This window comes from Aedes aegypti, chromosome 3, assembly GCF_002204515.2.
Source record: "Aedes aegypti strain LVP_AGWG chromosome 3, AaegL5.0 Primary Assembly, whole genome shotgun sequence".
Taxonomy (NCBI): Eukaryota; Metazoa; Arthropoda; class Insecta; order Diptera; family Culicidae; genus Aedes; species Aedes aegypti.
Window position 1 is genome coordinate 66,213,191 of NC_035109.1, and position 26,104 is coordinate 66,239,294.

The 26,104-nt window shown below is 40.3% G+C and overlaps 1 protein-coding gene across 5 annotated transcripts in view; it reads right to left on the minus strand.

Moving 5' to 3' along the window:
• Positions 1-26,104, minus strand: part of LOC5578803 (furin-like protease 1) — an 826,626-nt gene that overhangs the window by 443,021 nt on the left and 357,501 nt on the right. For all 5 annotated transcript variants that reach the window (XM_021854005.1, XM_021854004.1, XM_021854002.1 and 2 more), the window contains one exon: positions 19,350-20,535. In XM_021854005.1, coding sequence (XP_021709697.1) covers positions 19,350-20,078 — 729 coding nt within the window. In that variant the 5' untranslated portion in view covers positions 20,079-20,535. The remainder of the gene's footprint in view (positions 1-19,349; positions 20,536-26,104) is intronic.

Here is a 26,104-nt window from a genome sequence, read left to right on the forward strand (position 1 = left end):
AGTTACGCCATTGTGGTAACCGACACTCGCCGGTTCAATGCAGTGAGATATTTTTTTTTTGCGTGCGTTCGTCGCAAAATCCGTTAACAAACTGAAGATCAAAGCCGAACATTATCCATGCTCGCAACAGCTCCAAAAAAGACACCCATACATATTCATCCCGTATCAATCATCAGCGCTGTTTCTTTCGCACCCATCTGCCGAACATCTTTCATTTTTCTCTCACTTTCATCATTCACGGCGTTGCATGCAGGTACGGGTGCTCACAGCTTTTGATTGGATACGCAGCTCATTCTTGTTTTTACCAATACAAACGAAGGCTACGTCGATCCTATTCAAATACAATCCAAAAAGCTTCCGTCAGATCGTGCGCTATTCAAATTCTAAAAACACTGAAACAAACAAGACTAAAATTTCTACTTTTCTAGATATGTACTGGAAGATGCATGCTATCCGAATTTCGTAACGCAGACTCTATACACCACAATTTTATTAGGTTTTTTCCATAAATGTCATTGCAAATTTATAAAGCCCAACTACCTTAGACGTCTCTTAAGTGGTTGAACGATTTCAATTGATGATTTGACTGTTCCATTAATGATTATCATGAGCTGTCCGTAATTCGAATCAAAGCGTCCGGAATATGAGGCAAAAGTGAGGGAGCGTCCGGAATAAGAATCATGAAAAGGTCACACGTTTTGATTTATTTAAAATGTTTCAAGTAGCGGACGCGTATTCTTTACCCACCATCCGAAAGTTAAGGGCTTCCGACGCTCGATAACGCTAAAAAATCATACAGCCATTTCATGAAAAACCGATCTAGTGGGTCACCGAATTCCGTGAAAATTTGCTATTTTGTTTCTTATCCGAAATAAGGATACATGTGTTTTTGGATTTTCTGATTAGGGTGACCATTTCCGAAATACGGTGACCAGAAAAATCGCGACTTTGCAAAGTTTATATTCTTTAAAAAATCATAACTTTTGAACCGCTTGACCGATTTTCAATTTTCTTGGACAAAATGAAAACTAAAGATTTTGACTTTTCAAGGAAATTATAAAATTTCACAGAAATTGTTTCCACCTGAAAAAAAAAAAAACGTTTTTTGTTGTTTTGAAGGCCTTGGGACTAAAGGGGCTATTGCTGTTTTTTCTCATATTTTCTTGAAAGTTCAAAAAAATATATCTCAAAAACTAAAAAACATAAATTGACGCTTATATTGAGCTGTTCGGTTATCCTATCCGCATGGTTATTAAATTAATTAACTCATTACGCGTGGTAAAGATGGACTTTGAACCCAGGACTCTTGTATGCTAGACGAGCGCTTTACCAACTAAGCTACCGAGCCACTTGGTGACCCAATAACTGAGTTGGTTACAAGTTTAGAATCAAATCCCAGCCGAGCACGTGGATTTTTTTCATAATTTCACCCATCATTTGTCCATCTTTACCACGCGTAATGAGTTAATTAATTTAAAAAACATACATCGCTGAAAATTTGGGGATATGCGTAAAATTTCTGAACTTTCTAGAAAAAATTAGAACAGTAATGCCCTCTTTGGTCCCAGAACCAAAAAAACTCCAAATAGCTAAAAAAGGCTAAAAAATATTTATATTTTTTCATGTAAAAACAAGTTTTTTTTTAGAGTTTTATATTTATTCTGAAAAGTTGAAATTTTAAGCTTTCATTCCGTAGAAAAGGATTGGAAATCGGTTGAGCTGTTCAAATGTTATGTTTAAAAAAAAATGTAATGCACTGAGACCTTTAGTGTGTGCCGATAAAAAATGACTGATTTCAAAAAAATATATCTCAAAAACTAAACAACATGCATCGCTGAAAATTTGACAGTAAACGTACCTAAACGTAATTTTCAAGAAAAAATGAGAACAGCAATAGCCGCTTTGGTTCCGAGGCCTGCAAAACACGAAAAAAAAAACGAAATTTTTGATTTGTTTTCATGTACAAAGCCAATTTTTGTGAAATTTTCTATTATTTTCGAAAAATCAAAACCTTTAGCTTTCATTTCGTCCAAAAAAAATTGGAAACCAATTGGTCAAGCGGTTCAAAAGTAAAGATTTTTTTTTAAATAAAAATTTTGCAAAATCGCGATTTTTTCTGGTCACCCTATTTTGGAACTGGAAGCGTTACTTAAACTCAATCCTAGAGAGGGCTTGGCATACACGATCAAAAATATTTCTCAAGCAAGATACGTACTTAACATGGGAGATTTAATTTTCTAGGGGGGGGGGGGGCATCCCACTAGACCCCCCCTTATTTACGCCAATGGGTCACCCTAATAAAAAAACCAAAAAAAACTAAGGATACACGGGTAAGGAACAAAATAGCACATTTTCACGGAAATCGGTGACCCACTAGATCGGTTTTTCATGGAATTGCTGCATTTCACTAGCGTTTTCCCACAAGCGTTATCCTATTTCTCTAGAAAATCCACCAGCAATTTTACCTGTGATTCCATCAAAAGTTTAACAAGGAATTCCTCCAGGGAATGTACCAGGAATTCCTCCAGGCATTGCTGCAAAAAATTCTTTTGAAATTCCTTCATGATTACACCAGGTATTTCTCAATTCATGAAATCAAGATTTTGTCCACTGATTTAACTAGGAACTCTTGTAAGGATTCCTTTATAAATTCCTTCTGAAAGTTCACCTGGAATTCCTCACGGGATTCCATCAGGTGTTCCTCTAGGGATTCCTTTAAAAGAACTTCTAATTTCTACAGTAAAACTTCAAAGGTTTATATCAGAAACTAATGTAAGGATCTGACCAGGAACTCCTTCAGAGATTCCGCCAGGAATTCCATCAAAATTTGCTTCAAGTATTCCATCAGGAATTTCAACAGGGATTTAATCAGTATTTCCTCATGGAATCATGAGTTACTCTAGACATTTAAACACGAGATCGCCCAGGAATTTCCTCTATGGATTCCATCGAAAGTTCCTCTATGGACTCAATCGAAAGTTTTGCTAGGGATTCCATCAAGAGTTCCTTCAGGGAATTCATCTAGAATTTATCCAGGGATTTCATCAGGAGTTTCTATAGGGATTCTATCAAGAGAACTACTATGGATCACATAAGGTGTTCCTCCAAATGATACCATCAAGAATTCCTACAAAAAGATCAGGTATAAATTCCTCCAAGGATTCCATCAAGAGATCCTCCAGAAATTCTATCATGAGTTTGTTGAAGGTTGCCATCCGGAGTACCTTGAGGGCTTCCATCAGAGTTCTTCTGGGGATTTCATTAGGAGTTCCTCCAAGGATCAGGAGTTCTTCAAGTATATTTTTTCTAGGTATATCATAAAGAGATCTACTAGAGATTTATCAGGAATCTTATCAGGTATTCCTCTAGTCATTTTATCAGGAGTTTCTTTAGAGATTACATTGGAAATTCCACTAGAGGTTTCATTAGAAGTTATTCCACCTGGAACTCCTCCAGGGATTACACCCGAAGTTCTTCAGGGGATTACATCAGAACTTCTTCTAGAGATTTCATCAAGAGTTCCAGGGATCCAGCAGCTCCTTTAGATGTTCTACATGAAATTCCTCCAAGGATTCTGTCAAAAATTTAACTAGGTATTTCATCAGGAGTTCCTTCAGGTACTCAATTATGAATTCCTTCAGAGATTCCACCAGGAGTGATACCATAAAAAGTGCCTTCAGAGATTCTACAGGATTCCTACAGGACTTTCAGAAGTTTTGCTAGGGGTTCCATAAGGAGTTCCGTCGGAAATTGGATTTGGAATTCTTCTAGAGATTACATCAGGGCATCCTCAAGTAATTCCATCAGGGTTTCTTCTATGGATTTTATCAGGTGCTCTGCCAGGCATATTATCCGTATACAGGAATTTCATCAGGAGTTCCTTCAAAGATTCTTCCAGCGATTACATCAGACATTTTTCTAGGGATTACAGCAGGAATTCATCTAAAATTCTTCCAAGGACTTCATCAGGAGTAACTTCAGAGATTCCATCTGGAACTTTTCCAGGGATTCTGTCAGGAGTTCCTATAGGGATTCTATTAGGAGATCCTCTAAGGATCACATAAGGAGTTCCTCCAATGATTCCATCAAGAGTTCCTTCAAAATTATCTTTAGGAATTCATTTAGGGATTCTATCAGAAGTTCCTGCAGGATTTTCTTTAGGGCTTCCATCAGAGTTCTTCTGGGGATTTCATCAGGAATTCTTCCAGGGATTGCATCAAGAGTTCCTTCAGAGATTCTACCTGGAATTCCTACAGAAATTCCATCAAGATTTCTTCTAGGTATATCATAAGGAGTTCTTCAAGCAATCTATCAGGAGTTCCACCAGGAATCTTATCAGATATTCCTCCAGTTATTTTATCATGAGGTTTCATTAGAAGTTTTTTCAGGGATTCCACCTGGAATTCCTACAGGGGTTCTTCCAGATGTTCCTTCAGTGATTCAATAAGGACTTCATTCAGTGATTGCACCTGGAATTCTTCTAGAGATTACGTCAGGGTTTTCTCAAGGAACTCCATCTGGGTTTCTTCTAGGCATTTTATAAGGAGCTCCGCCAGGCATATTATAAAAAGACACGGACACCGTCTTCAGCCATTTAGCTGCACAGACTGTAGCTTAACACTAGTCAACGGACAAACATGCTCCAGTGGCACAGCCGTGAAAAATTTCAGACGAAAAGCTTCGATGGCTGAAGTGGGAATCGAACCCACACCCCATGCCACGATGCGCTCTCTGCTTGACGATACTAACCGCTCGGCCACGAAGCGCACAATTCCAATTCCAATTCAGGAATTTCATCAGAGATTCCATTATTAGTTTCTCCAGGGATTACAGCAAGAGTACCTCTAGGGATATCAGCAGGATTTCTTCTAGAGATTTTATCAGGAATTCCTCCAGGATTTCCATAAGAGGTTCCTTCAGAGAATCTACCTGTTATTACTACAGGAGTTAAATCAAGAGTTTCCATAGGGATTCGTCCAGGGGTTACATCAAAAGTTCTTCCAAGGATTACATTAGAAGTTTCTCTAGGGTTTTTCTTCTAGTTAATTAGGAGTTACATCCCTGTAACTCCTAATTAACTATGAACTTAACATCCCATCAGAAGTTCTTTCATCCAGGAAAACTTCTTAGATTTCGGAAGAAGTTTCTCGGATTCTCAGAAGTTTTCCCAAGGATTTTAACAGAAATTGTTTTTTTTAAGGATTTCACCACCAGAGTTTCTTAAAAACTTCCTTCCGGAATTTGGCAAGGGATTCCTCGTGGAATTCATCAAGTTATTCCTCCCAAAATTCTTTGAGGAATTAATCCCGTAATTCCTTAAGGGATTCCCCCCGGAATTTCTCAAGAAATTTCTCACAGAATATCTCAAGATATTCTTGGGGGTTATCAGAATTCATCCAGGGATTTTATCAGTAATTTCTTATAAGGATTGCACTTGTAATTAGGGAATCCACCAGTAGTTCTTCCAATGGCTTTATCAGGAATTCCTCTTGGGATTAAAAAAAGGAATTCCATCAGGGATACCTCCAAGAATTCCTTCAGTAATTCCACCAGGAATTCCTTAAAAATCCGCTAGGATTTTATCTAAGGAATCCTAAAAATGTCCAACATAAATCCCCCAGAGATTACTTCAAGGATTCGACCAGAGCTTTCTTCATCGATTTCATATGGTATTCTTCAGGATTTCCATTAGGAAAACCTCCAAGGATTTCTGCTCAAATTCTTATTGGGATGCCGCTAGAAATTCATTCAGAAACTTCACCAATATTTTTCCGCTGATTTTATCGCGAATTCAAAAAATCGCCCAAAAACATTCTGGAAGAAATCCTCCAAGGATACCACCAAGATGTGCTCCAAGGATCCCATAACAAATTTCGGAAGGGATTCGACCACAATTTCCTATAAAAGTTCCACCAGTAATTCCTTCAGAAACTAGTGACTCTCTAACTATTTCACCAGTAATTTTTTGAGAGAGAAGTTTTTTTAAGGAATTACCCCAGGAATTCTTCCAGGGTTACCACTGAGAAAATCACCCAAGTTTCGCCAGAATTTCAGCCAGTAAAAAATTACCAGAGTTCCGTCAGATATTCTACCAGAGAAAACTTCAAAGGTTTTATTAGGACTTCTCTGTTTATGAAATTTTTCCAGAGAATCAACCAAAAAATTCCAAAGGTTATATAAGCCTTTTTGTTTTGAAAAACCATTGATATTTCCGAGAGAAAATCTACCATAAATTTCGCGAAGGACTGAACTTTATTTTTTTCCTTTCTTTACTCTAGGTATTCCATCAGGAAGTTTCTGCGAAATTCCAAAAGATTAATCATCCAAGGAGTTACTGATATTTCCTCAGAGGATTAAACACAGGATTTCTCTGAACACCTTCAGGTTCAATCCCTGAAGTAACATGGAAGTTTTTTTTGGAAAATTTCTGGAAGAAACCATGGAGAAATTTCTCGAGCAATCTTTGGAGGAATCACCAAAGAAAAAACTGGAAAAATTTCCAAGGAATTCCATGAAGAAATTCTTAGAGCTTTTAAAGCAATGCCTGAAGGAATTCCCAAAGGATTCTTGGAGGATACCTTGGAAAAAATCCTGCAAGAAATACTGGAAGGAATTGATGAATATTATAATTTCCTCGAATCCTCGAGGCATTTCTGGTAGATTCTCAAAGTAATTCCTGAAGAAATCCCAGGACAAATGCTTGGTAGGGTCTCTTCAAGGATTCAGTAAGAATCTTCAAAGGGAACACTGGAAGAACATTTAAAATAATTTATCGAAGATTCCCTAGAAGAATCCCCGGAGAATAACTTGGGGGAACCATTCAAAAAATGACAAGCGGAATCTCTAAAGAAGTTCCTGTGGAATCCCATGGAGGAAGTTTTGGTGAATTGTTTTGCAGTATTTTTTGTAGAATTTCTTATGGAATCCCTGGAGGAATTCCTTGATGATTCCTCTATTGTATAGAATAACTATAAGAATTCTTGGAGTAAATATATAGATATGCCTGAAGGATTTTTCTCGGAGCAATATAGTTGAATCTGTGGATAAAATTCTAGAGGAATCATTGATAAAATTCTTAGTAGAATCTCAGGAAGAATATCTGGTGGAATCCCTAGTATAACCCATGGATTCCTGTAAAAACTCCTAAGTAGAATAACTAGAGGAAACCACTAAAAATTTCGGATAGAATATTTGGAAAAATTCCCATATCGATGATCTCTAAGAACAATTCAGAAGATTTCATCAAAAAATTAAGGACCTTATTGAACTAAGGTATATACATTTTCCAATATGACCCTCATTTATGCCAAACAAACGATATGGTAGAACAATTCGGAAATAATTTTCATCACATAGCCTATCGAATGCTCGAAACTGCTGTGATAAACATTCCGCCTAAATTCCTCCGAAATAGCATTTTCATGCCTGATGGGATGCTCATTAAAATTTCTCCACAAGTGGACATACGCACACATCGCGATGGCATCGTAACTCATTCGAGCCTCGTGGTACCCAACGGAAACAATTGTCCCATCATGGTGCCATTTTCACGTATCAACATTCAAGCCATCAAACTATGCAAACAGTCCCCATGCAGTGTCTCTTCGGGGAATCATTATCAACGGAACCAATTTTGGCCAGGCCGAAATTATCCGCGAAAGAATCGTCCTTTAATTTTCTATCGAGGCCGAAATTTGGCGACAGGGAGGACATCACAGCACTGTTTTCATTCCATTTCCGTCAGCAGTGAACGGTGACCGGTCATCGGTCTTCCGTCACTTGAAATGGGTGACTCGTTTAGCCCTCTAGTGCCCAACTTCCCCCTCTAGAAAATCAACACAAACGTTATGGATGTACAAAGCAGGTTGTGTAGTAGGAATTTAAATTCATATTGTTTCTTTTTTCTATGATCATTTACTTTACTGACAGGAACTATTAATCACCCTGTATATTTTCCACTGAAACTTTTTTTTCCGTTAATAACACGAAAAATAAAAATGTAAAGAAAAATTCATTTATTTATTATTGTTAATCTGAAACCAGAAGAGACTTCACGAAAAAAATAAAAAAGAGAATGATACTCTAAAATAACCATTAGAAGAAGCAAAAATCAAAAATTCATATACCATGACCCCACAGTTATGGATCAAATAGTGTGGAGTCCAACCTATAAAATTCAATAAAACGACATGGAAAACGTAAAATTGTAATTGAAAAGCACGAATTGCATCGTTTCCAATTGGAACTTCGGTTAGTAAACTGTTTTGAGTGTAATATTCACATAGGATTACATAAAAATGAAAAATTGCATCGGTTTCTGAAAACCATATTATGGATCAATTTTCATATTATGGATCAAATTGTGACATATTACGGATCAGTGCGCAAAATCAAGAGATTTTAAACTCAATGCATCTGTATTGCATGATTTGGTTAAAGTTAATAATGTGTCACATATTACTGCAAAAAATAGCATTGTTAGAGCTGGAAACAAGGGTAAAATGTCCTTTTTTGTGATATATTGTATTGTAGTAACTGAGGCATGAACTGTTTTCGCTCCACACCAAGTTTCCCACCCATTTTTGTCTGCTCAAAAATGAAATTTACTAACCTTGATGTTGTATTAGTTTTATCCTTAGTGCTATTCTCTGAAAATGTCGAATCCAATGCTTAAAATGGTAGAAATCTACATTCTTTGGTAGTGATCCATAACCGTGGTAAACAATCATTTCCTTGTCCATATTATGGATCACTAGTTAGAAGTGCTAATATTCGGTATTTAGAATCAACAATCAAGAAAACTGATTTCTAAAGATAAATTCACACTAAATCGAAGCGAACGAGCATATTTTATGCTATAACATATGAATTTTACCACTTGTGGGAGCTTATGAATGCTGCCGGCACTTCTTAAAGAAAACGACCATATAATGATAGCTGTGTGGTACCAACTAAACATTTGTCAAATACACCGTTATTAAGCGGTTGAATGTTGTGCTTAACTTTACAAATGCTAGAAGACAAATAGTATAACATGGGAAAAATATGTTTTACGTCAACGTTTATATTTTGAGCGAGTTATCCGATGTTGAACGCCAAAGTGATCCGTCACTGTGGGTGATCTGTAACTGTGTGGGCATGGTATTTATGTTTAAAACAAATTCATTCACAAATAGAATAAACGTGGGCTCTACCCCAATTGGCATAATGCCATCTGGCATAATGCCGTTTGGCATAATGCCATTTGGCATAATGGCCATCTGGCATAATAGCCATTTGGCATAACGGCCATCTGGCATAATTAAAAAAAAATTCTCACACATTTCACGTTTAACGTTCAACGCTCCGTCATTGTAATTCAGTTTTTCTGTTCAAAACTGAAAATTATTCGATGAAAATGTGTTCACTGTGTATCAGTTGGAGAATAGAATACAGTGAACACATTTTCCTGTAAATTTTCTTGATTTTGAACGAAAAAACTGCTTTTGAAAATTCCGAAATCAATGACGGATCTGCCCCCTTAAAGTGCTTGAAATGTTTTTTCTAGGACAAGTCAAATTGACTGGAAAAGTAACTAATATGGACAATGATTTTTAGTCCAAAAAGTTAATGTGAAGTAAGTACCGTAATCCGGAGGCAAATTGATCAGTGGGGCGAATTTGATCAGGTCGATACCAAAACACATTTCCTCCAAAGGATGCTGAAAGCTTCGTTGGCACCAAAGACATTCCATGTTTTCTAGTTTATGGATGTCTAATGATGATGTTGCACTATTTCATTTTTATTAGGGTCAGTTTTGCATAGAAATATTCACACTTTTTGAAGGTGTAAGCAATACCGTTGGAAATGTCGGTGCTAAACAATCTACTGGTGCTATGCGTACATATCAGCTTTGAATATTTAAAATGTTGTGTAAGCTTAAGTATAAACTGCTGAACTCATTTTTGATATCATACAGCATAGCAAGTATAATTTGTTGCTAAAAAAACGGTTATTCCAAAAATATCTGCCTATTTCAAGGAAAATTGCCTACATTTAGGCGTATTAGGCAGATTTTCAAAGTTTTATTTTGCAATAAAATGATCAAATACTCGAGTTGTAAGAATTTTGACCTCATTTTCAGATTCAGAAGACCTTAATTTAGTAGATACGGACATTTTATTATTTTGTAACCTGCGTTGTTATATGGTGATCAATTTCGCCCCAGTGTGTCATTTTTATTTTTTGAAATTAAAACTATTTTTATCATATGTTAAACATTATTTCATGAAAAGTCGATTACATAAACTGATGAAGATCAATGGAGTACTGATTTTGTCGAAAATTATTTGACAATATTCGAATTCCCAAGGGTAAAACAACAAAAAGTTGTAAAATAGTGATCAATTTGCCCCCGGTTTACGGTACGAGGAAATACTTTAAGATAGGCTCGTCCAAATAGTGCGTTTGAGGCTGATGATAATAATATTACCAACATTATTACTTGTCACATCTGAGGTTGAGCATATCGCTGGAGGGGCATCCCATAACATATGGGGTAATTAATTTAGATTAGGGGTCGTCCATGAACCATGTGGTCATTTATGGACAGAAGGGGGTTTGCCGAAGACCACAGTCCACACAAATTTTAAAATTTTTGTGTGGGCAACTGACCACAGGGGAGGAAACAATTCGGTCTGAAATTCCGAAAAAAATACCATGGGTTAATGGGCAGCTCCTTTTAATAATTCACCTTCTTTCAAACATGAGCTGTTTTTTTGAGTTTGCAGTTTAGCGAGTCATAACGAACTGTGGACGCTGCGAATGCCAGACAGTGGCCTTTTCGCGATGTTTTTAGACTAAACTCCGACTTTTTCGTCTAAAGTCCATAATTATCACGTCCTTTACATTCTCCATGCATAAAGTAGAAGAAAAATGACTTTTGGGTGAATTAGGGGCAGTGTCTGGGATTGAGTAGTGTTTAGTCTATTGGATGTGTCGCTTGCTCCAGCGGGAGCGAGCGATGGGGCCAGAAACATACTCGTTGGACATGCAATGCGTAACCGAGTAATATCGGAAATCCGGTTAGTCGTGATCATATCATGGATCTCACTACTGAGTCGTGCTCATTCAATTAAGATGAGTTTCCGGAATTTGAAGCGTCCGGGAAATTTGATTCAACTCGGTACCAAGGGCATCCGATGTAATTAAAAATCGATCATGGCGTGCCTATGATTCACTACGTTGCATACTAAAAGAACAGCTTATGTTTAAAAGAAGGTAAAATTTATAGTTGGGTAGTTCACCAATTATTGAATGCATAAAATGCTCGCTAATTGTTGAACATTTCTTTAGGAACACACATATTCTTCAGTAATAGGCGAGATTTAAGGCCGTTCAGCAATAGGCGAAATATTCTGCTTAATAACCGTGTATCAACTGATTGTTGTAGCATTTATGGCAAAGCATCTCTCTTGAGATTTTCCTTCTTTGGAACATTGGATGTTCTTCATATTTAACTTCTGTGCCCTCAAAAAAAAATCAATATAAAATCGTGGCACCCAAGCGACGGCCAGAAATCGAGCTAATGCTTTAAAAATTATTAAAGACAGACATTCAAAGAGCATAACAAGAATGATAAAAGCCGGCTCACTCTACGGTGCCAAATTTTTACTCCTCATAAAACTTCTTTATGAAGCTACGTGAATAAAATCTCACATCTACAAGTGTGACTTGAAGGGCACTGGTCGAAAATCAAAAATGATTCTATTATATTGTCTAGAATGGACATGTATTTCATTTAGGCTGATCATTATCAGGCCAAAAGTTGAGGACAATAATTTAAGGAAATGTATTCTTCAAATTATGCCAAATGGCCGTTATGCCAAATGGCCGTTATGCCAAATGGCCGTTATGCCAAATGGCCATTATGCCAATTGGCATTATGCCAAACGGCATTATGCCAGATGGCATTATGCCAAATGGGGTAGAGCCTAAACGTGCTTAAATCGATTTTAAATAGCGAAAAACGATATTTATATCTAAAATAAATATTTGGGCATTAAAGGGTTAATGCAACGATAACACAGCCCCAGTGTTCAAAGAGCTCAGCCGTCCAGTTTTGTGATCTGGACGTTTCGGCGTGGCCTTTGGGACAACCAACGAACGGCCCGATGCGTTCGTTGTTTTGAGCGAAGCGCATATGGGTTGTACCTTTGTAATTGGGTGAAATTGTTATTGACCTACGGAGGAGAATTTTCCATCAAAAACTCGTCCCGGGCTGGCTCGTACGATGCAGTCACTTCTGTGCTGTCATCATCACTGGAAGGCATAGTGATTAAAACTATTCCTTTCAAGTGAGCTTTTTGATTTTATCAATATTAATAAGTTGAGTTTGACGATAGCTATTTAAAATTAAATTCATACAGAGGTTTGGATGGATTTGACTATAAGTATTAGGGAAAACCTAGGGAAAAATCTAAATTGATTTAGATTTCATCACCTTCATTTACAGTTTTTCAGTTTCGTCAAATTGCGCTAAAATTTGTGCAGATCTTGTCAAATGGCGTTCAATATTACTTCTCAGCGAGACAAAATTAGAAAATTAAAAAAATAATGCATATCTGAAACAATAATGATATGAAACATGAAAATCACCCTAAATTTCCTTTCAGAAGATTTTAATACAATTTTAAATTAATATAATTCAAGGTTTAATGTGATTTAATATATTTTAACCTGCAAGACAATTTATTACATTCAAAAAAAAATAAACGAAATAAAATCTTGCCCTAAAATCTATTTAGGAAAAAGAGGTAAACCTTCAACTATGTATAAGAATGGACATTCGGGTGCGGCTTATTTTTCGAAAGTTATCGAAACCAAAAATACGTGAACCCTTGTGAATTCAAATCACAAAAAAAAACGGGAAACCTCAGATTTTAAGCCAAAAACATTGAGATTTAGAGGTGGCGCAAGCGACTTGAAGGTGAATTTTCAAGTTATGAAGTATAACCTTCAGCTGAGACTTCGTTCTAAAATTTGAACTTTGTAATTTCTAACCAATTCCAAAGCTCTTAGCATCATTTTCTTCAAAATAAATTTATGGAAAGTTTGTAGAACATCAAATTAATCTAAAATCAAAACTAGTCTTAGTTTAAAGTAGATTTTTTCAAAATTTTCCTCTTTTCACTTAAAAAAAATATCTTTATTTGATCATAACTTCATGAATACTTAACCGATTTCAAATATTTTTTCATGCTTTTGAAGAAAATTTAGTAGCTTTCAAACTGTGGGTACAACAAATTAAAAATAAAAAAAATAGTTTTTTTTAAGGCACTCCGTGCTCGTGGCTACTACTGTGCCGGACTCAGTTGATCTTGTAGCTTCTTTACCGATACAGATCTATTTTCAACTAATCTATATTTACATCTAGTTTCACTCTCTCCTACTCTTTTACTCTCACACCGAGCAGGTAGGAGAGAGCTCTGCTGTTAGTGAGGCTAGCTGCCTGCGAAGAGGGTCAGTTTGTCTCAGTCACTATCTGATACTGTCGGAGGATGGATGTGCTCCCCAAATCATGGCCCTCCGTGAGGCGTCTTCTGGTGGCTGGACGGGTTTTTTGTGGAGGGGCTGGGAATCGAACCCATGACCTTCCGCTTATGAAGCGAAAGCGTAACCTCAAGACTACAGACCCACCTAAAAAAAATAGGTTTGACTAAGTTATTTAACAAAAATTGCCCAAAAACATGAATTTTCTGTTGAAAACACATTTTTTTTTATTTTTGTCAGTTCAATACTTAAGCTGAAACTGAGCTTTCTCATTTGTTAAAGCTTCTAAAAGGTCATAGAAGTACTTTTTCATAGGTTTTAAACAAATATTTTTGAATTTTTTGAAAAATATATGCATTATTCAACTTGTCATTATAACAGGATGCTTTATAAACTTCGATTTAACAGTAAAAATGTTATTTCCAACAAAAAATGATTTTTTTGGGAAGCTTTTGTTAAATAACATTTCTTTCAAACAAAATTTTTTGTACACGCAGTTTGAAATCAACCAAAGTAGATTCAAAATAATGTGAAAAGATCTGGAATCGGATGAGTATTCATGCAGTTATGACCAAACAAAGATGATTTTTTTAGTAAGAAGACGAAAAATTTAGAGAAAACTACTATTAACGGCCCAGATAGTCGTAGCGGTAAACGCGCAGCTATTCAGCATGACCAAGCTGAGGGTCGTGGGTTCGAATCCCGCTGGTCGAGGATCTTTTCGTAAAGGAAATTTTCTCGATTCCCAGGGCATAGAGTATCTTCGTACCTGCCACACGATATACACATGCAAATATGGTCAAACGGCAAAGAAAGCTCTCAGTTAATAACTGTGGAAGTGTAATCTGAGAAGCAGGCTTTGTCCCAGTTGGGACGTAACGCCAAAAAGAAGAAGTACTATTAACTAAGACCATTTTTGATTTTAGGCAATTTTTTGTTCTACGAACATTTCATAAATTTAATTTTAATATTTGTTTTTATGTGATTTCAATTCAGAAGAGCACACGATTTTTTTGGGTTTGCGAACTTTTGAAAAATCAGCCGCACCCTGATGGATATACCTTCAATGACACTTAGCCTACAAATTTGTCAAACAAACAAGTTTGAAGATTTTGAAGAAAATCTCTTAATTGATTTAATGATGAAAAAAAAGTAAAAGTTGGCAACACTGTATTGAACCATCATTAAAAGATTAAGAAAAAGCTATCGAAAAAAGCTAAAAGACAAATAGTTTGAAAGCTCAGAAAAGTTGCAGAGGATGTCTGAAGCCTCTTTGGTGTTTGTTTTAAAAATAATTAGGGCTGGCAACACTGTTTAGGCTCGATTATATAATATTTCACATTTGATGAAGGACACCAAACAATGTAGTAGATACTGAATATCGAATTACTCTAAGGTGAATTTACACCAGAAAGAACTTCGCTACCATATTTTCTTCTCCCTATGGGAACCGATAGGGTTCAAGATAGCAATTCGTTTAGGAATTTTGCCGACAGGAGTTCTGCCAGGGATTCCTCCAAGGATTATCTCAGGAATTTTTGCAGGTATATTTTTACAGGAATTTCTCTAGCATTCTCCATAGAATCTTCTAGTAAAATCTTTATTGGAATTTCAACAGAACAGGGAACTTCTCCAGGAATTATTGCAGAGATTACTTCAAGGACTTCTCCAAAGATTCTCCAAGCAATTTTTTCTGATATTCTTCCAAAAATTCTTCTAACTCCTCTAAAATACTCCAGGAAAATGTTTACAGGGATTTTTACAGAGATGTGTAAAAGTTTCCTTTACACTAAGACATTTTTTTTTTCAAGGATTATTTCAGATATTTGTTATATTCCCAGTAACCATTAACCCGCTAATTCGCCTTTTAAGCTTATAGGGCTGTTATACGGCTAACATAGGGCACGTCAGCTCTATAAATCCCTATATAAGCACGGAGGGCGAATTAAAGTGCTATCTGGTTACTTGGGTTATTTTAGATTTCTCCAGAAACACCTCAGGAAGCCCTCTCAAGATTTCTCTAAGAATTATTCCTGAAATTTTCCTCCAGGGATCGTTCTAAGAATTCTATCAGGAGTTCTACCGAAGATTCCACCAGAAAATCATCTAGGGTTTCTACAAGAAATAACTTCATGATATCCTATTGGAATTTCTTAAGAGTTTCGATCAGGATTTCACCCAGAGATACCTCCAGGTAAACTCCTACACGAATTATTCCAAGGATTTTTTCAGGTAATGCTCAGAAATTTCCCCTCAAAACTTCTCCAGAGATTCATTCTGGGCCTCCAAAAATCTTCCGGGATTCCTCCAAGAATTTATGTAGAAATTCCTACAGAGATTCACCCATGAATTTCTTCATTAATAATAGGGATCTCATCAACAAGAAATAAAATTCCTCAAGGGTTGTTCCCGCGGATACGATCCGGTAGGGAATAATTATACGAAAGAGATGTGTTCGAATTCACGGTTTATTTCTAACTGATTTGGTATATCACATGGTGTTGTATTTATAGTCCTCTACCCTATTGTACTTGCATAGAATATTCTCGATGTGCATTGTTGTATACAATAATGTGTTGTGTCTAAACTGTTATACAATTGACGGACTGAATATTCTGGAACTGTCAGACAATAGAGAGAATGAAAATGTAAATAAACAATCGTTGGATTGTGTTCGGTCTGGAAAGATCGAAAGGTAAGTTGATTGCTAATGATGAAATTATAATGGTATACTAATGTTTTCTGTTTTGTTACAGGTATGCTCGATTGTTATGGTATGCTCTACAGGTAAGTAGTTTCAGTGTTGCCAGAATGGCAGAATTTATGGAGTGTTTGTGGCCTCAACATGAGGCATGTTCGCCCACCGGTGTGGTGCAGCATGATGCACCCCGGTGGCTTGTTGTTGGCCACAACAAGGGTTTTCTCCGAGAATTTGTTTTAGAGATTCCTCGAGAAATTTCTTTCTTGAAGTAGTTTTTGTTGAAATCTTTGGATAAGTTCCTGAAAAGTTTCTTAGAGCATTGTGTGGTGGAAACTCTAGAAAAAATCTAGAGTAATCCCTAAAAGGATCCCCGGTTGAATTTTTGAAAAAAATCTGGAGAAATTTTTTCTGGAGCATATGGAGGGATTCCCGAGGAAATCTCTTGAGGAATTTCGGAAGAAATTCCGTAAACATCAAATGTGTTTTTAGCTACGTAATTTATATTTTCTCAACGACATTTAATAATAAAGACTGCATATACGAAAAGCGTATAGTCAATAAAATATATGGACAATTCTCTAACAGTTCATCCCATGAATAGTTTCTAGAGGGAACCATGTGGAGAGCAATCCTTGGAGAAATTCCTGAAGAAAAATCTGGTGAAATATTAGCATGAATCCCTGTAAAGGGTATCCTAGAAAAATATCTGGATAAACTTCTGTAGGAATCTCTGAAGGATTATAGGCAATTACTAAATACTCCTGGACTATTGTAATCCCTGGAGAATTCTTGGATGTACCCCAAGAAGATTCACTGCAGAGATTTTACTTGTAGAATCTCTAGAGGAAAAAAGCATGAAGAGATTTTTTCTGGAGAAATCCTGAAATAGTCCTTGAAGGAATCGATGGAAGTATTTCTGGAGAAATCCCAGGAGAAATCTCTGGAAGAATCCATGAAACGATTTTTAGAAGGAATTTATAAAAAGATTTTATGCAGGAATTTTTGTAGAAATTTTCTAATGGAATGCCCGGAGAAATTCTTAGTAAAATTTCTGATGAAACTCCAAAAGGAATTCAATATCTGGAAGAATTTCAAGACGAGTCTTCAAGGAATCCCCGGAGAATTTTTTGAAGGTCCAGAACGAATTCCTGGATAAATTCCATAGAAATCCCTGGGATATCCCTATCTGTTGAAATCCTTGGAGTAAGTGTAGCGATTTTCCTGTTGGTAACTCTGAGAGAATTCTTGGTGGAACTTCTTGAAAAATCCCTTGAGGGATTCGTGAGTTGTAAAACACCTGGAGGAATCACTGATGGAACCCATGTACAAATTGCTGGTTGAATCCCTGGAGTGATCCGTGGAAGAGTATCCGGAATAATTCCTCGACGAAAAAAATCCTTGAAGAGATTGTCCTAGTCCTGGTCCTGGAAAAAGCCTTGAAGACATCTCTGCAAGAATCCTTGTAGAGATTTTCCTGGAATAATTTGAGAAGTCTTCGGAAGATTTTCTAAAGGAATCTCCGAACACCAGAAGGTTCCCTGGAGAAGTCTCCGAAAAAATTCCGGAGTATTCCTGAAACAGATACTGGAGCAATCCTTGGAGAAATTTCTAAAAGAATCCCTGTAAAGATTTTACTGGAAGAATCTATGAGGGAACCGCTGAAGACATTCCTGCAGGAACTTCTTGTGAAATCTCTAAAGGAATTGCTGTAGATTCTTACAGGAATCTTTGGCGGAATCGCTTGTCGAATCCTTGGAATCCCGGAGGAATTGCTGAAGGTATTCCTGGATTGCTATCAGAACCGGTCTAAAATGTCTCATGACGAGCAAAAATTCGTCCCGGAGGAATTTCTGACAAGAGCCTCACTCGATACATGAATCAACAAGTTAAAACACCTTACATGCGAATGAAGTTCTCAATATGATATGTCAAAGTTCCTTCTGAAACAGGTTCCAGGTGACCTTGTGCCCATAATGGCCATACTCACAAGAAATGTCCAGGATTCCATTCTAGAAATCCGTATCTTTCATATAAAGTTGGATTTATGAGAGCGCTACGAAGTCATGGGTCATTTCTGACCCTTAATGAATAATTTTTAACTTTTTCTTAATGCATCAGGAAAGTTAAGGTATTCTGTGCTGGTGCTATTTAAGAGCTTCGTAAAAACATACTTTAAAATTGGGAACAGTGTTTCCAGATTTTTGATTTCTCACGAAACAGTTTTAATATTTTTCTGCGTTTCAATCGTTATTTTCAAAGAATAAAAAAACGACTTTTATCAAATTTGAGATATCAGATTATTGTTCCAAAGTTATATTAACATTTGGGGCCAAGAAAGTATAAACACACAAAAAAAGATCCTGTAAGTCGTCTAACCTGGTAATCTCAATGTTCCGCGGGCCTTTTTGATGCTTATCATGTTCAAAATTGGTAAATAATCATAGTGACCATGTAAAAAGTTTTAAATTTTTAACTGAATCCATTCAAAATAATGTGTAAATAACAGTTACTATGAATTTGATTATACAATCAGTTTTTCTATAATTTTGACTGATAAATGCAAATCTGGCAACACAGTTGAAATGTTTTGGCTTTTTGTTGATTTTATGATTTCAGAACAGCTTTGTTAGCGTTAGCATTACATTGAGCTCTAATGTTTTTTTTAAACTAGGGTTACCAGACGTACTCTTTGTAGTGTTCATGTGCTCATTTTTACCTTACGACGCACCAAAAAGCCTTGAAAAAAATGTGCATTCTAGGCTTCTCAGGATAAGCTCAGTCTATTCGTTTTACAGATTTAAGATGAATGTACTTTTTCCGGCCAAAGCAAATATGGTAAACCTATATGAAATTATAGTGTATGTGGTTTTTTGAAGTAAATTCTGACTTTTTACTTCAAAACGATATTTCTCTATTTTGGCACATCATCGTGAAGTTAACTGTTTTGGAAAATGTCTGATGGAATTCTGATTTTTGGTTGATGGTATCTTTACAAATAAAGAACAAACATTAGACGAAAAATCAGCATTAACTTTTAAAACAAACATCAAGTATATTTGGCAACACTGTATCCAGAAAACGTTTTCATTTTATAATAGGTGATAAAATAGGGACCTACCTTGCCATGATTGATGAACCCGTGCTCGTCGGCGACTTGTTCCGCCGTTTCGCCGCCGCCCTCCGGAATGTGCACCGCCCAGTGGTGTGTGTAGTGTCCGCTGCCCTCGTAATGATCCTCGCACGCACCCACACTCCCACTGCCGAACGCGTCGTCCTGTTCCACCGCGTTGCTCTCGCCACTGACCAGATGTTGCCCCCCGTCCACGACGGCGTTATCACCACCTCTTTGATTAGGATTGCTATTACTACTAACACTACTACTGCTGCTGCTGCTGCCCCCACTACTAACTGCATCACAGTAAACCGTGGAAATTGCACCTACTAACACTACGCCTACTATGTACAACACTAACGCCGGCGAAGACCGGTGCCAGCACCACAACCTGCTGGATGACGACGACCTAGATCGCCGCCTACTACTGCTGCTGCTGCTGCTGTTCGACTGTTCCGCTGAGTTACCACTCCCACTCAACCTTCTGGACGCCGCTGGACAAGGCATCGTCGGCAATGGGCAGGACTGGAATGCTTCGGTCGAGCTCTCCGCCATCACTTCTTCAGCTCCCTTGACGATCTTTCGCGACACGCGATTGCTACATTTGGCACTTTTTCGGCGACCTTCGCCACTTCGAACGCTACCGGGTTCAACTGTCCATCTGACGTCACTGAACATGACTTCCCCACCTGTGCCGCCACTTCCGGCAGCTCCGTTCAGGTCTTCAAGCTTCATTGGTGGTCTTCTGTGCAGCTTTTGCCGGCTGTTGAACTCATTAGGCTTCGGTCGTGCCTTTTGCTACACACACATACACTTACACAGATAGACGAACACTTACATAAGAATTTAAAACTGTCTCCCAGCAAGAGACAAGCCTCTTCCGTTGATCACCTGAGGCAACAGATTAAGAACGAATGCACCAAGATGACTTCACGGGGGCGTGGATGGCGCTTTTCTTGAGCTCGTCCGGCGAGTGGCGTTGCGGTAATTGAATTAAAATGTGACACTAATGATGATTGCAGATTTCTTGTGCACTTGTTTCGACGTCTGGCTTCGACCGGTGACTGAGCTGCGCTTCGTTACCTCCCGAGTGGACAGAGACTATTAGAAGTTGCAATTTAGCTGCGGTTGAGGGTGAGGTCCATTTTAATCACTGATTCGCGGGGTGAGTGTTGTTTTTTGTTTTGTTGCGCTGCGAACGGAGAAGAGATTAAAAGCGAGTTAGAGATTCTGATCGTATGAAATATGAAAGCTATATTTTTATTTGATTGAAGTCTTAGAGGTAATTTAAAGTCAATGTTGTACGATAAGTCCTCATACCTGGAAGAAGAAACTTCTGATTGTATGTTTAATACCTCAGTAATAAATACTCGGTTATGTTATATCTGAACCAATTAAAATAATAAGTCATTTTAAAATCGAGAAAAATAAATCATTGATAATCTAGGCTGTTAATTTTTGAGCTGGAATATATTAAATTTTATACGTCATTATAGATAACCCATGTACATGACGGCTCTTTATTGGAGCACGTCCGAAAAAAACTTAACAATATTGAAAAATAGAGCTAATTGATGAGAGCTATTGATTGATGAATAGAACCAAAAAGAGGAAAAGAATAGAACAAAAAAAAATAGGAAGAGAAAACGGATTGTTTTTACAACTACAGGCCCGGCAACGAATGAAGGACATCGATTGGAAAGTCACATCTTGAATCACGAGAAGACATCCAGAAATCGTATAAGAGTTTTACGTAAACGTCCTTTAATTTTACGAATTACATCACGTTTGAATCACAAATTTCCTCGGATGTATCGCATTCACTTTTATATGTAGGAGACATTTTGATGATGGTCCTCCAGAAATATAGGAGGTTGGTATCAGGTCCTGCAAGCCAGCGTACAGGTCCTGCAAGTAAGGGTTGCGTACTTAGCTGGTAGTGCAACCTGGGCACAGTTGTCCTTCTGACATCAGCTAGAGTGAGGGGGTGCCAGGTGGGAGCTTGGGATTCTCACCCTTTCCAAGCAAAACTCGCACATACAACCGTATGGAATACCACCTTTAGCACTTCCTTCGGGAGGTGGCCGAGCGTCTGATCCATCTGACCAGGGGCTCAAGCATGGTCTACCTAAGATGTGGCGGGGGTTCATAAGTAGGCTCTGGTGAATCTCTACAAAAAACCACAGATCTGGAAGTAGCCCTGAACAAGCGACCTGGTACCGCTTTCAAAGTACCTTAGCTCTTTGCATTGCCAACCGGCACATCAGGATGCATGCCAGTAAAATCCTGATTATGGTATACTGGTCACGGCGCAGAACAACGGGCAGGACACGCATTACGGATTACACACTACATTGTGACACAGAGCTGACAGTCGTGTGATTCTAGTTTCCGAGAAAGTATGGGTGATACCAACTTGAAACGGCGAGTAGGCAAATAGTGTGATTGCCCCCGTCCCGGTAAAACCTTGGCAGGCCTCTGGATACGTTCGAAACCCGCCCAACTTAAGTGAGGAGTACTAGGCTCGGATGACAAAACCCCGATCTACGCCGATCCGGCTCTGAACACGATTCATAAGGGATCATGTCAACCCTTACATGGCCTCCCTGCTTGCATAGATAACCATGAGATCATGGAAGGCGACTACGTACGGCGGGAAATGATAGCGGTGCAGAGGGGGGACCCTGAAGAATGGAAGAGAGTCAAATTGAAATCGAAGAAGCCGCGGCGAACCCTTTCGCTAAAGGTGGCTTAGTATCGCTGTGTAGTTTCCGGCTTATAGAATAGAACTACGGATGACCTGTTCCGGTGGTAAGAGTCCACCAAACGGGGTAACCCCAATTCAAGGTGTCAAGCGAAAAACCGTGCTGAGGAATGAATGGTCGAAGGGGTGAAAAAGATGTTCGGCCATTAACGGAGCCTGTGGGGCACCTGGGCACCCCTCACAGTACTTTGTCCCTTACCGCGTTAATGCAGGGCTCTGGCGTGGTGGACCTCTTTCCCCGTGCTACTCGTGGGATTCAATAATGAGTACAATTTCTAATCAAAACAATAGTAGTAGTGCAGGTAGTAGCAGTAGTAGGGAAGCGAACCCCTTCGCAAGAAGTGGGCTAGCTAGATCTCCGTTGAGGAGAGTAGAAGCAGGAGGAGGCAGCAGTGCACGTAGTGCCAGTGCTGGAAACCATATTTCATCCCCGGCTAATCGGGTGAGGTTATGGATGGAGCGTGGTTGATGAGGGCCATCAATAAAAGTAGAGATGGGCTCTCTGCGATGGAAGTGGCTGCACAGCAGCTCGACTCCATAATTGACTTTGCGTCCTCGAAGTCTAACATCAGCAAGAAACTCAAGCAGGCCCTGTTTAGACTTCGTAAGTCAATGTTGGCGGCCAAGCAGAACCATGCTGAACCCATGGTGACTGTGGCTGCGGCAGAGCCCGTGGAATTGAAGGTGCCGAAGTCTACCCAGACGGATCCCTTCGTCTTCGCGGGTAGCCCCAAAAGCGCGGAAGCGAATGCTTACAACAAGCAATCGCAGAAGCGCGCGAGGCAGCCGTCAGGGGAGGAGCTACCCGGCGGCGCTCGCAAGGCCAGGCGGATATTGACCCCGAAAACCGGCAGAAGTGCCGGAAAATCGGACCCCAGCCAGGCGTTCCGGAAAGCCGAGAAGGGTGGGTCCGAAAAGGCCGGCCCCACATGGAATGATGGGAACAGGGGGTTGCGACCTTTGAGAGGCCCTCAATCACCACAGGTTAGGGCGGATCAGGGGGGGACGCCCCCTGGACAACCGTAGTGAACAAGAAGAAGAAGAAGAAGAAGCAGGAGGTTCTTCAGCAGGTTCAGGAGCGCAGGGATACCAGACCTAAGAAAGGTAGGAGGGTAGGTGCCAAGCGCGAAAAGGGTGATGCGATTATCATCAAGACGGAAGAGTCCAAGTACTCGGAAGTCCTGAAGGCGATGCGCAGTGACGCGAAGCTCGCAGATCTAGGAGCCGACGTACGCAGTGTCAGACGCACTCGTACAGGTGAAATGATCCTCGAGCTTAAGCGCGACAAGGAGCGCAAGGGCGCCGCCTACAAAAGTTTGGCGGAAGAGGTCCTTGGCGCTGGTTTTGAAGTGAGGGCTCTGACGTAGTCAGTGACTCTGAAGGTGATGAACCTTGACGAGATCACCAACGTAGAAGAGCTTGTCACGGCACTGCGGCAACAGTGCGAAGTTCAGGTGCCCACCGCCGCCGTTCAGCTACGGAAAGGTCCGGCAGGTACTCAGGTGGCCTTAGTACACCTACCTGTGGCGGACGCAAATAAGTCCGCTAAGGTAGGTAAGATCAAGTTTGGTTGGTCAGTATGTTCACTGAACATACATGAGCAATCGGTGATCTGCTTTAGGTGTAGGGAACCTGGACACAAGTCCTGGGGCTGTAAAGGCCCTGATAGGACCAAGTTGTGCAGGCGTTGTGGTGAGGAAGGTCATAAGGCACTAGGCTGCAAGAACCCTGCCAAGTGCTTGATTTGTTCCGGCAAGTCCGTGAACAACAATCACCCAACGGGAGGCTCAAGGTGCCCGACCTTCAAACGAGCCATTAACGAAAAGTCACAGTGCAGGTAACGCAGCTGAACCTGAACCACTGTGACGCAGCTCAGCAACTGCTGTATCAGTCAGTTGCTGAGTGGGGGACGGACATCGCCATCATATCGGACCCATACCGAGTACCCGCCGGCAACGGCAACTGGGTCGTGGATGGATCCGGAAAAATGGCGGCAATATGGACAACGGGTAAATACCCTGTCCAGCAGTTGGTGTCTACTACCTACGAGGGCTTCGTGATCGCCAAGGTAAACGGGGTCCTCTTCTGTAGCTGCTATGCGCCTCCGAGTTGGTCGACCGAGCGGTTCACGCAGATGCTGGACTGTATGACGACCGCGCTGACAGGGCGAAGGCCAGTTGTAATAGCGGGTGACTTCAATGACTGGGCCGTGGAATGGGGAAGCCGTAACACGAACCAGCGAGGTCAAATCCTGCTAGAGGCACTGGCCGTGCTAGATGTCGATCTGGCTAATGTTGGTACCAAAAGTACCTTCAGCCGTAACGGAGCGGAGTCGATTATCGACGTTACTTTTTGTAGTCCTGGCCTAACGAGTAGTTCGAACTGGAGGGTATACGATGCCTACACTCACAGCGACCACCTGGCGGTTCGCTACAGTATCGACTACAACAACAGCAGGCAACGGGTTGAGGAAGCGGCTAGGTCAAGGCCAAGCCCTCGTAGGTGGAAGACATCGTACTTCAATGATGAAGTACTTAGGGAGGCGCTCCGCCGTGAGCGTAACCTACTCGGCCTAAGCGGGGACAAACTGGTAGCGGTGCTTACGCGTGCTTGCGATGCGACCATGCCTAGAAAAGTCCACCCTAGGAATGGGAGACCACCAACATACTGGTGGACTCAAGCTATTGCGAACCTGCGCCGTGCCTGCCTACGGGCCAGGAGACGGATGCAGCGAGCACGTACCGAGCAGGAGCATGAAAAACGACGGGCGGTGTTCACCGCTGCCAAAGTCGCGCTGAAGTCCGAGATAAGGGCAAGCAAAAAGGCCTGCTTCGAGGGACTCTGTCAGAGTGCCAACGCGAACCCGTGGGGTGATGCCTACAGGATCGTTATGGCGAAGACAAGAGGTGCAATTGCTCCTACGGAGCAATCTCCACAGATGCTGGAGGGGATCATCGAGGGGCTCTTTCCGCGCCACAACCCTAGCCCATGGCCTCCTTTTGTAGGACAGCCGGGGATTGGGGCTGGCGATGAGGATAGAGTAACCGATGAGGAACTTGTAGGGATTGCAAACTCCCTAAGCATGGGGAAGGCACCAAGTCCGGACGGAGTTCCAAACCTGGCCCTCAAAGTCGCAATCTTGGAGGCTCCCGGTATGTTCAGATCTGCTATGCAGATATGCCTGGACGAGGGAGTATTTCCAGATGCGTGGAAGAGGCAGAGCCTGGTACTATTGCCAAAGGCGGGGAAACCACCCGGTGACCCGTCGGCGTATAGACCAATATTCTGACGGTTAAGAAAACCGCTGAGATAGCACTCCAGCGTAAGAGGAGGGGTATTCGCTACTGCGCAGTAGTGACTCTGGATGTAAGGAACGCATTTAATAGTGCCAGTTGGGCGGCTACAGCTGATGCGCTCCTGCGTCTGGGGATACCCGAGTACCTGTACAAGATTCTCGGAAGTTACTTCCAGAATCGGGTATTAGTATATGACACAGAGGTGGGTCGGAAGTGCTTTCACATAACCTCAGGAGTCCCGCAAGGTTCCATCCTGGGTCCGGTGTTATGGAATGTCGTGTACGATGAGGTGTTGAGATTAAAATTCCCGGCGGGTGTGGTCATCGTTGGTTTTGCCGACGATATTACGCTGGAGGTCTACGGTGAATCGATCGAATAAGTGGAATTGACTGCAGCCCACTCGATCGCAATTGTGGAGGAGTGGATGAGCTCCAGGAAACTGGAATTGGCTCACCACAAAACGGAGGCTGTTGTTGTCAACAACCGAAAGTCGGCGCAGCAAGCGGTGATCAGTGTAGGCGACTGCACAATCACTTCGAAGCGCTCCGTCAAACACTTGGGAGTGATGATCGACGACAAGCTTACCTTCGGTAGCCATGTCGATTATGCCTGCAAGAGAGCCTCCACAGCTATTGTGGCACTGTCCCGGATGGTGTCCAATAGCTCTGCGGTGTACGCCAGTAAGCGTAAGCTTCTGGCCA